Genomic DNA, 14,738 nt, shown 5'->3' on the forward strand with positions numbered 1-14,738 from the left:
TCTCCACTAGTAATCTACCATTTTTACCTTTCACTCCCCTGCTAACTTCACTTCCACCCTGTCTTACTCTTTTCACCTCTTTCCAGAACATTTTCTTACAGTCCCTCCACTTTACACTCAAATTCCTTCCAAATTCCTCATCCACTCTCTTCTTACTCTCTCTTACTAATCTTTTCACCTCTCTCTTTCTTTCTACATATAACTCTCTCTTCCGCCTCTCCACTTCTTCAACGCCCCTATTTCCCATCCATTCATTGTATGCTTTCTTCTTTTGTGCCACAGCCTGTTTCACCTCTTCAATCCACCACGCTTTTCCTTGCACCCCCCTCCGTCTTCTCTTCCTTCCACACACCGCATCACATACTGCACATATTTCTTTTGTAAATATCCTACACACACCTTCCACGTCTCCCATCTGCTCCAATTCATATTTGCCCAATCGTTCCTCCACTTCTCTCTTATACTCTGCCATTTTCTCATCCTCTTGTAACCTTTCCACTCTCCTTGCAACTACTCCTTTAAAATTTTTCTGTTAAGAATAGACTCGAAAACTTCTGAGACACAGGATGTTAAAGAATTGGACGATAGTTAGAGGGTTGGGAATGGTCACCCTTCTTTGGGACTGGCTGAATAAGAACAAACTTCTAGCAAGAAGGAAAGGTACAAGTTGAAAGACAAAGGCGAAAGTCTAGGCAGGGTGTAAACAAAAGCACAGTTCTTGAGGACAACAGGAGGGACTCCATCAGCCCCATATGCCTTGTTAAGATATAGATATATATATATATATATATATATACAGTTACCTCTCAACTAACGCGAGTTTAAAAAACGTGTTTTCGTTTTAACACGAGCAAATGTTTATGGAGATATGTTTAACTAAAAAGGGTTTCTTCATTTAACGCGACTTTACACGTACGTGATGGTTTCAAATTAGCCCCGCGTGCCTTGGACAGTCCTGAGCTGATAGACTGTGTATGGCAGTTTATGTATATATACAATTTTTTATTTGCCTGTTGCTTAAAGCGGTTTTATTCGAACTACATTATTCGAAAATGAAGTTTGGCCCCATTCAGAGCAATTTGGCTCATTTTTGGACAAAATTTGACTAGGAAAGTGATGAAAGATCTAAGTTGTTACAACATGATGCTGCAGAACAGAAAGAAGAAAACCACTCAGACCAAGATAGAGCAGTTCTTTATGAAGAAGACAGAAAACTTAAGGGAGTTATCTTCATCATCAGAAGCACGGGAGTCAGAGGAAGAGGAAGAGGAAGAGGAAGGACAGCAGAGCGAGGATGGACAACAAATTTAGGGTGGGGAGTGACGGGAGGTGGGGTAGAGGGGGGAGGAGGGACAGCAGCAGATGACGAGTGATGCACAGATGAAGTGAGGCTGTGCTGTTATTGTTTGTGACCTACTTACTGTAATGAAAATGTTGCTTTTACTGTAGTGTTTTTATGACCTACTAATGCATTAATGACGTTGAGGAACATTCACAATGTCGTGAATGAAGCAGAATTGAAAGAAAATTCTCATAAAAAAAGAATACAGTATGTATTTGGGGAGAAGTAAACAACACTTCGGCCCAACTAGGGCTCAAATGTTGTGTATTTCTCCCCAAATATAAAGTTTTTGTTTTTTACGTGGATTATCTTTCATATTAGTATTGTTGCTTTTAAGTTTAGAGTATCATAGCTCCCCAAATGGACAGACTTTCCCAGAGTTCAGGAACGTAATCCCCAATATTACCATTGTTTCTTATGGGAAACTTATGTTTAACTAACACATTTTTAACTAACACGACCTAACCCTCGCGTTATTTGAGAGGTTACTGTATATATATATAAATATATCAGGAGCCTCTGTGGTACAGTGGTAGAGTGTGCGTTTTGCAAGCTGGTGAGCAGGGGTTTGCCTACCGCCAGAGATGTAAAAACTTTGGGAAGTGTTCACCAAGCCACCTGCTACTTTGGCTGACCCAAGGGGTGCTGTGGTTGAACCAGTGTCGCATACAAGCAAGCTTGCACCCAATTGGCTTAAGGTGGGCCGATTGCACTTGGTTCACAGACTACACACACATCCAAAGCCACTGCAACACCACAATCACACTCACAAGCACTTCTCACCCTACATACAGTCTCTACCAGACAGCCTAAGCCACTGGGTAGAGATACATTGGCTGTATCGTCCCTGTTTCGGTAGGGATAGGCCAGTCCTGCAGTGGACCTGAACAGCTGATGATGATGATGATGATATATATATATCTGTATATATCTACCGGTAGGTGGGGGAGCTCACCATCCACTCACTTGATGTTGTGCTGCTCTTGGGTGATTTCCCTTTGCTTTCTTCCTTCCTCTTCTGTCTTTCTTTCCTTCATTCTCTTCTCTTCCTTTTGTCTATGGGTGACTATAAACTGAGTGACAAGCCAAATGGTTTCCTGTACACCAGGAAACCATTTACTATGCTGGGTGGTATCCATATAACCAAATTATGGTACCTGGTGGTTTAGTGGGTAATTAAAGCTCTTCAATCGGACTGAGCCTGTGCAGGCTTATATCCAAGGGGAGGTTGGGGTTTACTGCTCATGTAATGCCACTCAGGGATGAGAGAGGCTGGTCACTCTCATCTTAAATGTAAGGACCAACTTGCCTAGTCCTGGCTCCTACACTTCTCATGGGGCAACACAGGATTTGATAATGATGATTATGATGACAACATATATACATACAGTAATCCCTCCACTATCCGATGTAACAGAGCCAAAGGCATGTCCGGAAAGTGGTCCCGTCCGGAAAGTGGGCACCTGCCTTCTGGACTGGTACTTAAGGTCCCTAACCCACCCTAACTTTGAGCGCCACCTAAATAAATCCCTACTGGACATGCATAGCACCTATTTAAGCCTATTTAAGACCCTATTCACACCAATAATGGCCATAAAGCATGAAATAAATGAAAAGGAACCAAAGAATGGGGAATTAGAAGTGACTGTACCTCAGCCAGGGTACTTACAGCACATCTGTAGCCGCCTTCTTAAGGCATTGGCAGTGGTGAAAATGCTCTTGAAGCAAGTACAGTAATCCAGTGTTGTGCTGCACTTACAGTAATTCTTTGCACTGTGAGTTATAATTGTTTAACACTGCACATTGTTAATTGCACCATGCCTGTTTCAACCGCCAGTTTGCACTCCACAGTTAATCCTTTGCACTTTCAATTCTAATTTCTTGACATTGCACACCACTGTAAATTCCCATGTGGTCTACTGGTGAGGTATTGCAGTTTATTCACAAAAAAAGAGCACGTGTGGCATCCACTGCAAATAAGCATCCACTCGCGATCAAAGTTAAGCAGTGACTGTTGGAGTGTTGGTGACGGGGAAACAGAGTTGCCAGATTGCAACAGCCACGTTACCAAACTCCTCAATTTTCATTACCAAATTTAACTTTTCATTACCAAATTCGTAAAGCTACCATTTATTCTTCCCTAATTATATACTAATTATATACTGTATCTAAAGGTGAATGTAGGGAAGAGTAAAGTGATGGTCTTTGAGAGAGGTGAAGTCAGTGAATGTACAGCGAGGTTGGATGGTGAGGAATTGGAAAATGTGAGTACGTTTAAGTACTTGGGTAGTTAGATGAGTAAGGATGGAGGTTTGGAGGGTGAAGTGCTTGAAAGGGTACAGCAGGGAAGAAAGGTTGCTGGTTCTTTGAAAGCAGTGATAAGAAACAGGGAAGTGAGCATGGAAATGAAAAAGTTACTACATGACAGTATTGTGATACCAACTCTAATGTACGGAAGTGAAGCTTGGACGTTGTTGGAAGGACACAAGTCAAGAGTGAGAGCAGTGGAAATGAGTTATTTAAGAGGAGCCAGTGGAGTCACATGGAGAGACAGGCTGACGAATGAGGCTATAAAGGAGCGTTGTGGTGTTGATGTGGATGTGATAGGAAGCGTTATGAGGAACATACTGAGGTGGTTTGGCCATGTGGAGAGGATGGAGGGTGAAAGACTAACGAAGAGAGTGTATGTGAGTGAGGTGGTGGGGGAAAGAGGGAGGGGGAGGCCGAGGATGAGATGGAGGGATGGGGTGGAGAGGTATATGAGAGAGGGGGGTGTGAGTTGGGAGCAGGGGAGTGAAATGGCGGGGGACAGGGCGACTTGGAGGCGATTTGTTTGTGGCCACCCCAAACGGGACTGAGGCGTCTGGCAATAGATAGATAGATAGATACAAGTGGAAATACATGTAATCACTCTCCTCATAATTAACAGCATGCTGATTATTTTCACACTATGTAGACTAGCAAATTAATCAGAGAGAGCAGACAATCCATCATCTCCATCCTGTGTATCCTCATACATGTGCAAAATCCATTTGGTAATGTACTGTATTATTCTGATACATTACCAAACAAATTTTTCATTACCAAATTGGCCCACATTTGGTGATGAAAAATACCAAATGGCAACCCTGACAGGGGAGGGGGGAGGAAGGAACAGGTGAAGGGGCCATGGTGTAAACAGCTGTTCGGAGCTCTGTGGCAATTTCAAATTAAGGTGGCAAAAAAATCATATTTGGGGGGGATTTTTTTTTCTTTTTTTAGCCATTTTTGGGATCTGAAGGTCCAGGTCCACAATGTCTGGTAAGTGGGGTGTCCGGAAAGTGGGCATCCGGATAGTACAGGGATTACTTTTTATTTTTATTTATTTTCTTTTTTACACCAGGTATCACCGAAGGGCTAAGGCTTGCCCCTGGGTAGAGGACTTTGGACTGGAGCGTGTAGCATTTTATGACCGGATGCCCTTCCTCATGTCTACTAATGACCCTTGGGTGGATTCGATCCTCCGACCCTTCGATCAGAGCGGAGCGCTCTAACCCACTGAGCCACGGCTGCTATATATATATATATATATATATCCATGCATCATCCAATCTTATATTGCCCCATGAGGAGTGTAGAAGCCCGGGGCTAGGCAGTTCGTCCTGACATTTAAGATGAGAGTGAATACATACATATATATATATATATATATATATATATATATATATATATATATATACTGTATATACATATATATGTATATACAGTATAGAGAGAGAGAGAGTCCCAGAGGACTGGAAGTCAGGTATAATTATTCCCTTGTACAGGGGAAAAGGGGAAAAAGTGTGTGGTAATCATAAGGGCATTTGTCTTCTTAGTATAATAGGAAAAGTGTATGGTAGGATACTTACTGACAGAGTTAGAGAAAGAACAGAGAAATTAGTTGGAGAAGAACAGGGAGGCTTTAGGAAGGGAAGAGGTTGTGTAGATCAGATATTCATTCTTAGATCCTTAGTGGAAAAGTTTCTAGAGAAGGGAAAGAAGTTGTATGCGGCTTTCATGGATTTGGAGAAAGCATATGACAGGGTGGATAGACAAGGACTGTGGAAAGTGTTAAGAACATATGGAGTAAATGGGAAGTCGTTGAATGCTGTGAAGAGTATGTACGATGGTGCGAAGGCTGCAGTGCGTGTGGATGGTGAACTAAGTGAATTTTTCTCTTTGAAAGTTGGGTTGAAACAGGGATGTGTCATGTCTCCATGGTTGTTCAATCTGTACATGGATGGGGTAATAAAAGAGGTACAAGGCAGGGTAGTGGATGTTGGAGTGGCCCTGGTGAGAGAGGATAGTGTTTGGAAACTCCCTGTACTGTTGTTTGCAGATGATACTGTGTTGTTGAGTGAAGATGAAGGGGAGCTGCAAGGCTTGGTGGATGAGTTTGGGAGAGTATGTAAGAAACGGAATCTAAAGGTGAATGTAGGGAAGAGTAAAGTGATGGTCTTTGAGAGAGGTGAAGTCAGTGAATGTACAGCGAGGTTGGATGGTGAGGAATTGGAAAATGTGAGTACGTTTAAGTATTTGGGTAGTGTGATAAGTAAGGATGGAGGTTTGGAGAGTGAAGTGCTTGAAAGGGTACAGCAGGGAAGAAAGGTTGCTGGTTCTTTGAAAGCAGTGATAAGAAACAAGGAAGTGGGCATGGAAGTGAAAAAGTTACTACATGACAGTATTGTGATACCAACTCTAACGTACGGAAGTGAAGCTTGGACGTTGTTGGAAGGACACACGTCAAGAGTGAGAGCAGTGGAAATGAGTTATTTAAGAGGAGCCTGTGGAGTCACATGGAGAGACAGGCTGCCGAATGAGGATATAAAGGAGCGTTGTGGTGTGGATGTGATAGGAAGCATTATGAGGAACACACTGAGGTGGATTGGCCATGTGAAGAGGATGGAGGGTGAAAGACTGACGAAGAGAGTGTATGTGAGTGAGGTGGAGGTGGGAAGAGGGAGGGGGAGGCCGAGGATGAGATGGAGGGATGGGGTGGAGAGGTATATGAGACAGGGGGTGTGAGTTGGGAGCAGGGCAGTGAAATGGCGGGGGACAGGGCGACTTGGAGGCGATTTGTTTGTGGCCACCCCAAACGGGACTGAGGAGTCTGGCAATAGATAGATAGATAGATAGACATTTCAATAATAAAAATCAAACAATATTATCAACTATATAACAACTGTAACATATAAAACTGACTATATTACATATTCACTTACCTCTGTTAAGTCTGTGTATTCCTCAATTGCAGATGAGCAGTCAACAAGAGGCACTAGGGTGACTAAAGTGTAGATAAACTGGAATGTCACCTGCAATAATTTTAAATTATGGTAAAGCCAAAGTTCTCACAGTATTATGCAATTAATGAAACAAACTTTTTTTTTTTTTTTAAATGCATGGAAGCAGGAACCAAAGGCCCGGAGCCCACAAACTGTTCCTTCTAAGAAAAAACAAAAACAATAAAACAGAGAGCCAAATTCAAGATCTATTAATTTCAAGATGCCTGGACACGCAGCGTCTGAAAGACTGGAGATTGTATGAAGTAATATCTAAAGACCAAAGTAGGGGAGGAGTTAGAATCAGTGAACTGGAATGAAATGGATCTGGACAGCCTGTTAAGACTGCTTAGTTAGCAATGCTCAAGCAGTGTGTGGTGTGGCAAGGGTACCAACAAAGAACGGTATGGTATGGTGGCATGATGAGGTTAAGAGAACAGTGCAGGAAAAGAGGAAGAAGTGGTTAAGCTGGTTACAGGAAAGGGGTTCAATTGAAATAAAAATTGAATATATTGAGGGCAAGAAGCATGTAAAGAGACTAGTGAAGACGAAAAAGGAGGAAAATGGTGATCTAGGAAGAAAAATGAAAGCAAATTACTCTAAAAATATAGTTATTCTGGAAAGAGGTGCATACATGTAGAAGCAACAGCGGAAAGCAATGTGAAAGTGTAAAGGATGTAAGTGGTAGACTATTAACTCACTCATGGGAATGAAGTAAGGACCAGATGGAAAGAATATTTTGAAAGCCTGATGAATGGCAATAGGGAGCTGCTGTAAACATGATTGGTTTGGGGGGGGGGGTGCAATGCCACGATACATGACACTCACACATGTGAAGAACGCTGTGAAAAGGCTTAAAAATCGCAAAGCAGCTGGGGATGACGAGGTGTATGCAGAGATGACTAAGTATACTGCAAAGAGTGGAATGAAGTGCTTGTTGGAGATATGTAATACAGCATGGATGAGTGAAACTGTGTGCCAGCAGAGTAAAAAAAAAACTGTGATTGTACCCCTGTACAAAAATAAAGGTGTGCAAGGTGAGTGCAAGTATTATACATAAGTTTGTTGAGTGTGATAGGGAAAGTATATGGAATAATTATTACAGAGAAAGTATGACAGATAATCTGAAGTCCAAGTGAGTGATGAACAGGGTGGCTTTATAGATGTGTGGATCAAATACTTGCAGTAAGAAAGATAGTGGAGAAGGCCTGTGAAAAGGACTATAAGGTGTTTATGGCATTCACGGATCTGGAAAAAGCAAACAACAAAGTAGACAGAAGAACTGCAGATGGTTTTGCATATGTATGATGTAGATGGTAAGCCGCCAGGTGCCGTCAATAGTTTTTATGATGGCACAGAAGCATGTGTAAAGGTAAATGGGCACCTAAGTGAATGGTTCATGATCGGTGTGGGCGTGCGACAAGGTTGTGTGATGTCCCTTTGGTTCTTCAATATATACATGGATGGGGTGATGAGAGAAGTAAAAACACAAGTAATGGAGAGGGGGATGGCACTGGTAATGAATGGTGATGGATGGAATATCTCAAATTTGTTGTATGCTAATGATGCAGTAATACTTGCAAGTACTGGACAAGAACTTGGTAGACTAGTGCAAAGTTTTGTTGATGTCTGTGAGCATCGTGCCTTTAGAATAAATCTAGAAAAGAGTAAAGTGATGGTTACTGAGAGAGAAGATGACTCCAAGTATGATGTTACAATGAACAGAGAGAGACAAATTGGTGAGAGAGCTCAAATACTTGACTACAGAGATAGAGAAGAGAGGGAAATGTGCAAAGATGTGAAAAGCAGAGAGAGACAAGGACGGAAAGTAGCTGGTGCTTCATTATGAAGGCCTTGATTAGAAACAGAGGCTTAAGTGTTGCAGCTACACGAAGCATACATGAAGGAGTGGATGTGACTCTATGGTGTGGCATGAAAATGAAAAGTCAAGAGTAAGAGCGGCGGGGATGGGACTGCTGAGGAATGTATGTAGAGTACAGAGAGTGGATAGGATACGAAATAATGTGATTCACGGAAGATGTGGAGTGAGGAAGTCTGTGGACACCAGAATTGAAGAGAGTGTACTGAGATAGTATGGTCATGTGAAGAGAATGGACAACAATAAGGTGGTGAAAAAAGTATATCTGAGGGAATCTGAAGGAGGGAGAAGGCGAGGCAGGCCAAAGAGAAGGTGGAGGGATATGGTGGATGAGAGTGTGAGTAAGAGCTATGGAAGTCAATAAGGCTAGGGACTGACAAGAGATCAAGCTAGCTGGATGAATGTTGTGAGAAGAGGAGCTTGATCAGGGAATTGGCACCCCATTTTAATCTGACAGTGTCCAGATTGACTCTATCGGATATGTTTATGTGAAGCTACAGAATGTGGTGAATGTTTTTGGCGTATTTTATAGAGCCAGGATTCCGGGGGCTTGAATGATGAGTGAATGGAAGCATGGCCCATTGGATTGTGCAAACTTGGGCTGTCTGAACTATACTGGTCCAACAATACTGTACATATACAGTACCATCTACTAATTATTCATTCTTAATTATTATAATACAGTATAGGTCGATACTTTATTAATTATTCAAGCATTAATTCATCATACAAGGTAGAAACTCTAAGTGCCAATATCTCATAGTGACAGATCTACTGTATTAGAATAAAAATTGAGGCTCCTTAGCTCCAATGCCATGTATGCAACAGATTCTCTTTGTCTACCGTCGGGGCTGGCTGTCTACTTACGCAGTCCTGGCCAAGACCTGTATTTCTTAAGCTGTACATAACTGTAAGAAATATAACCTACAAAGCCTCAACTACAGTTTTAACTACCCTGACGGTGAAGTGGACTTAACACCTTCAATACTAACACAACTTAACCCACTACAGGATGCTGCTACTCCTCACCCTGCCCTAGGGTGGGAAAGGAGGTCCGGATGAGGATGATGATCAAGAAAATGCAGACAGGGGAAGACAGCCCCATTCCATCAGCCCTTGGGACTAGTTCCTCACCTTCTCCATTTGTTGATCTATTTCAGTTTCTCAGTAACACAGAGAGGCCAGCATGTTCTCCAATAAAAGTTTCTGTCAACACCAAACTACATGCACAATACACACTACACTTCCTTTTCAGAATTTGAAATGAAAAATTACGACCAATAACTAAGCCTCAAGAGTCCCCAGGGGGAGGGACCATAAATGCCCCCACCATCCACGCCTCTCCCGGTGACGACTCAACGAGCTGCCTGGAACCACTGTCTGACTCACTTCTTCTTCACTTCTGCAACATTCATGGCCTTTCCTCTAACTTTCGCTCTGCTGAGCACCACTTCTCCTCTAAACCTCACCTTCCCTTCCTAGCTGAGACTCAGCTGTCTGAGGTAACTGATAGCAAATCTTTTCAGTATCCTCCTCCTTTCTCCATACTCATTTCAAAGCCAAAGGTGGCTGTTGTGTATATGTACGCAAAGACTTACCTTGTTCTCATGTTCCTGAACTTGATTCTCCTGAATTCTCTACTCTCTGGCTTCAGCTTTCCTGTCATTCTCTGACTAAATATATCTGAACTGTTTACTTATCCCCTAATTCTACTGACTATAAAAAATTCTTTGAATATCTTACTTCTACAATGGAACACATTCTATCCATTTCTCCCTTCTCTAAAATCCCCATTCTAGGAGATTTCAATGTTCACCACCACCTTTGGCTCTCCTCTCCTTTCACTGATCCACCTGGTGAAGAAGCCTACACCTTTTCTATCCTTAATGACCTAGAGCAGCTTGTACAGCACCCTACTCAAATCCCTGACCACCTTGGACAGAGCTCCAACATACCTGACCTCCTCCTTAAAACTAATCTTTCTGCTACACTGTTAATCTTTCCTCTCCGCTGGGCTCCTCCGATCACAAGAGTATTACCTTAACCTGTCCTATTGCTCCGGTACAGTAGGTGGGCCCTCCAAAGAAACGTCAATTGTGGCACTTTGGAGCTGCAGATTGGGAGGTCCTCAGGCAGTGCTTCTTTGATTTCCCTGGAATGATTATTGCTTCCCTGGTAGGGAACCATCTGAGTGTGGCTTGCGCATTACGGAGGTTATACTCTCGGGAATGGAAGCATACATTCCTTTCTCATATCCTTTGACTAATGCAAGAAAGCCTTGGTTTAATGACGCTTGTTATAATGCTGTCCACAATAAGGAGAGGGCCTATAAAAGGTACCAGAGCCAACCCACCCCTGAATCACATCTTTTTTTATGTTTCTGCCTGGAATCATGCTAAGTCTGTTCTTCGCTCTGCTAAAAATACTTTCATCCATACTAAATGCTCTCAACTCTCCAACTCGAATTCTTCCCACTCCTTCTGGCACCTTGCCAAAAACCTTTCTAATAACTTTACCTCATCATCCTTCCCTCCTCTTTTCCACTCTGATGGCTCTGTACCTGTTGCCCTCAAGAGCTGTGTTTCTATGCTTACACCCTCCCTAGGTAAACTCTATCACCCTTGTCTGTCAACTTATACCTTTCCTTCTTGCTGGAAGTCTGCTCTCATTCAGCCAGTCCCAAAGAAGGGTGACCATTCCCAACCCTCTAACTATCGTCCAATTGCTTTAACATCCTGTGCTTCAAAAGTTTTCGAGTCAATTCTTAACAAAAAAAATTTTAAGAAATCCTTCCTATCACAACCTTCTTTCTGATCGTCAGTATGGGTTCCATCAGGGACGCTCCACTGGCGATCTTCTAACCTACCTTTCAGACTCCTGGTCATCCTCCTTTCGGAACTTTGGCAAAAGTTTTGCCACTGCACTTGACATCTCAAAGGCTTTCGATTGAAACTGGCATAAATCTTTAATTTCCAAAATGCCCTCTTACAGTTTCTATCTTTCTATCCATGCCTTCATCTATAGCTTCCTTTCTGGTTGTTCTATAGCAGCTGTTGTAGACGGCCATTGTTCTTCTCCTAGATCTATCAACAGTGGTGTTCCTCAGGGCTCTGTCCTATCACCAACTCTCTTCCTTTTATTCATCAATGACCTTCTAAGCTGTATATCTAACCCTATCCACTCGTACGCTGATGATTCCACCCTTCAACTTTCCATTTGGTTACCGCAACATCCATTGCAGCAGTTGCTTCAACAAACAAGGGATGAGGCTATGGCACACCTAACATCTGACTTGGCTCGTATCTCTGACGGGGGTAAAAATAATCTGGTTGTTTTTAATGCATCAAAGGCTCAATTCTCACACCTTTCAACCCGACAGAATCTTCCACAGGAGTACCCACTACTGTTTAATAATATTCAGATCAATCCTGCATCATCCTTGAACATGCCTGGGATTTCAATCGCTCAGGGCTTATCTTGGAATGATCATATTACATCTCTCGTAAAATCTGCTTCCAAGAGATAAGGTATGCTAAGCCGACTCTGTACCTTCTTCACCCCTGCACAGTTGTTGACTTTATACACGGGTTTTATTTGCCCCTGTGTAGGGTACAACTCTCATGAGTGGGGAGGCTCCCCACATACAGCTCTTCTCAATAGGGTAGAGTCAAAGGCTTTTTGTCTCATTAACTCTCCTCCTCTTACTGGCTCCCTTCAACCTCTGCCTCTTCGCCGCACTGTTGCATCTTTATCTCTTTTCTATTGCTACTTCAATGGTCACTGGTCCTCTGAACTGTCTGCTTGCATCCCTCCACCTCCATGATGGGCGCGTAGCACCCGTCTAACAGCAAACATCCCTTTTCTGTCCAACTCTCTAGTGCAAGAGTTAATTGTTACTCTCAGTCCTTCATTTATGGAACATGTCAACTCTGGAACTGTCTCCCTCTGCCTGTATTTCCTGCTTCCTATGATCTCCAATCTTTCAAACGCAGCGCATCCAGGCATCTCGAAATGAACGGATCTTGAATTAGGCTCTCTCTCTCTCTCTCTCTCTCTCTCTTTTTTTTTTTTTTTTTTTTTTTTGAAGGAATGGGTTGTGGGCTCCTGGCCTTTGGTTCCTTCTTTCTTGCATAAAAAAAAAAAAAAAAATTATACCTGACTTCCAATCCTCCAGGACCAATTCACACATCTCTCCCCAGTGCTTCAGTATTTCACCACACACTCCATCAACTCCCAGAGCTTTCCCCATTTTAACTATCTTCACTGCTTCCACAACTTTCATCCTACTGATTTCTTCCTCTCCTCTCACATCCCTCCATCTCCCAGCCATTCCCGAGCCACTTACACTTGCATTATTTTCATTCTCTATGTTCAACAATTCGTTAAAGTGTTCTCTCCATCTGCTCACTTTTCTTCCCTTCTCCACTAGTAATCAACCATTTTTATCTTTCATTCCCCAACTAACTTCTTTGACACCCTGTCTAACTCTCTAACCTCTTTTCAGAACATTTTCTTACATTCCCTCCACTTTACACTCAAATTCCTTCCAAATTCCTCATCCACTCTCTTCTTACTCTCTCTTACTAATCTTTTCACTGCCATTAGATCACTACTACTAAACACACAAAATACAGACATGTTACAGCATCCATAACATTTTACCTGGTTTTAAGTCCTACGCTTCTCATGGGGTGGTATTGGATTAGATAATGAATGAATGAATGAATTAAAGTCAAAGACTTTTCATGAAAATGAAACGTCAAGAGTGAGAGCAATGGAGATGGGACTGCTAAGGAATGTATAAGTGGAGTACAGAGAGTGGATGGGATATGAAATAATGTCATTCGTGAAAGATGATGAGTACGGAAGTCTGTGATTCGTGAAAGATGCTGAGTAAGGAAGTCTGTGGACACCAGAGTCGAAGGGAGTGTACTGAGATGGCATGGTCATGTGGAGAGAAGAGATAACAATAGAGTGGTGAAAAAGGTACATCTTAGTGGATCTGAAGGAAGGAGGAGGCGAGGAAGTCCATGGAGAAGGTGGAGAGATATGGTGAATGAGTATGCGAGGAAGAGTGGTATGGAAATCCGTGAGGCTAGGGGCCTGACAAGAGATCAAGCTGGTTGGATGAATTTTGTGAGAAGTGCATGATCAGGGATTTGGCACCCCTTTTTAACTAATGGCATTCAGATTGACTCTATTGGATACGTTTACGTGATGCACAGAATGTGGTGAAAGTTTTTGGCATATCAGATAGAGCCAGGATTCCAGGGGCTTGAATGGTAAGTGAATGGAAGTGTGGCCCGTTGCATTGGGCAAACTTGAGCTGCCTGGACGTTGCTACCCCTCACCCTGCCCTAGGTTCGGAAAGGAGGTCCGGATGATGATGATGATGCTAATGATGATGATGAAGTCAAAGAATAATATGATTCATTACTTGAAGAAAAATTACACTAATAATCTTACCATGCATTTCTTGATATCATTGGGGTCAATGCCTGGCAGAGTTTGGAGAAGGAGTGGTATGACATGGGTTTGTCCCTCAGGGTAGTGACGACCACCTTTCACAAGTGCCCTTGCTACACACACCACACATTCTAATGATGCTGTCAGCCGGTGTGGCTCCGTCGTCGTCTCCAATGATGAATACAATCTGTTGGATAAACCCTCAAGATTAATCCATTCAACAATCTGATAAATAAAACATCACAATTTCTTATGAATCTATAAACAATTACTCTAACAAAACCATTCTTGGCTATTTTCTTAAATGCAGCTATAAACCCAGTACTGTACTGCCAAGCAAAACTTACGTGCAGTACTGTAGAACATAAAAATGGTTCTAAAGCATAGTTCAATAAATGGTTCTAAAGCAATACAGTAGTTCATTAAGTTTATAGTGAACACTAAAGAAACTGACAATTCTACCCGGATAACTATAATGGGGCCTCCATTTGTCTTACTTTAAAATCTTCTTCAATTAAAAAGTATTTTTATGATACTGTACCATCCTTTTTTATATTACTTAGTTATTCAATTTATTATTATTTTTCTTTTTGCAAGGTGGCCCTGAGTTATCAAAAATTTATGCTAATGAGGTCCTATAAATAAACAAAAAGTTCTTTGGGCTAATATCCAATTGTAGAAAAAAAAAAAAACTTGTTTAGCCTGCACTACTAACTGCTGGGGAAAAAAAAAAAAAAAAACTTGTTTAGCC

At 42.1% G+C, this 14,738-nt stretch overlaps 1 protein-coding gene across 1 annotated transcript in view; it reads right to left on the minus strand.

The window, feature by feature from the left end:
- LOC145408248 (proteasome activator complex subunit 4B-like) overlaps window positions 1-14,738 on the minus strand; it is a 212,521-nt gene that overhangs the window by 126,108 nt on the left and 71,675 nt on the right. The window contains exons 10-11 of the mRNA XM_080279014.1: window positions 13,988-14,174; window positions 6,586-6,675 (exon numbers count right to left, since the gene is read on the minus strand). Coding sequence (XP_080135140.1) covers window positions 6,586-6,675; window positions 13,988-14,174 — 277 coding nt within the window. The remainder of the gene's footprint in view (window positions 1-6,585; window positions 6,676-13,987; window positions 14,175-14,738) is intronic.

Source organism: Coenobita brevimanus, chromosome 76 (assembly GCF_032717465.1).
Source record: "Coenobita brevimanus isolate Jiangsu-jjx chromosome 76, ASM3271746v2, whole genome shotgun sequence".
Taxonomy (NCBI): Eukaryota; Metazoa; Arthropoda; class Malacostraca; order Decapoda; family Coenobitidae; genus Coenobita; species Coenobita brevimanus.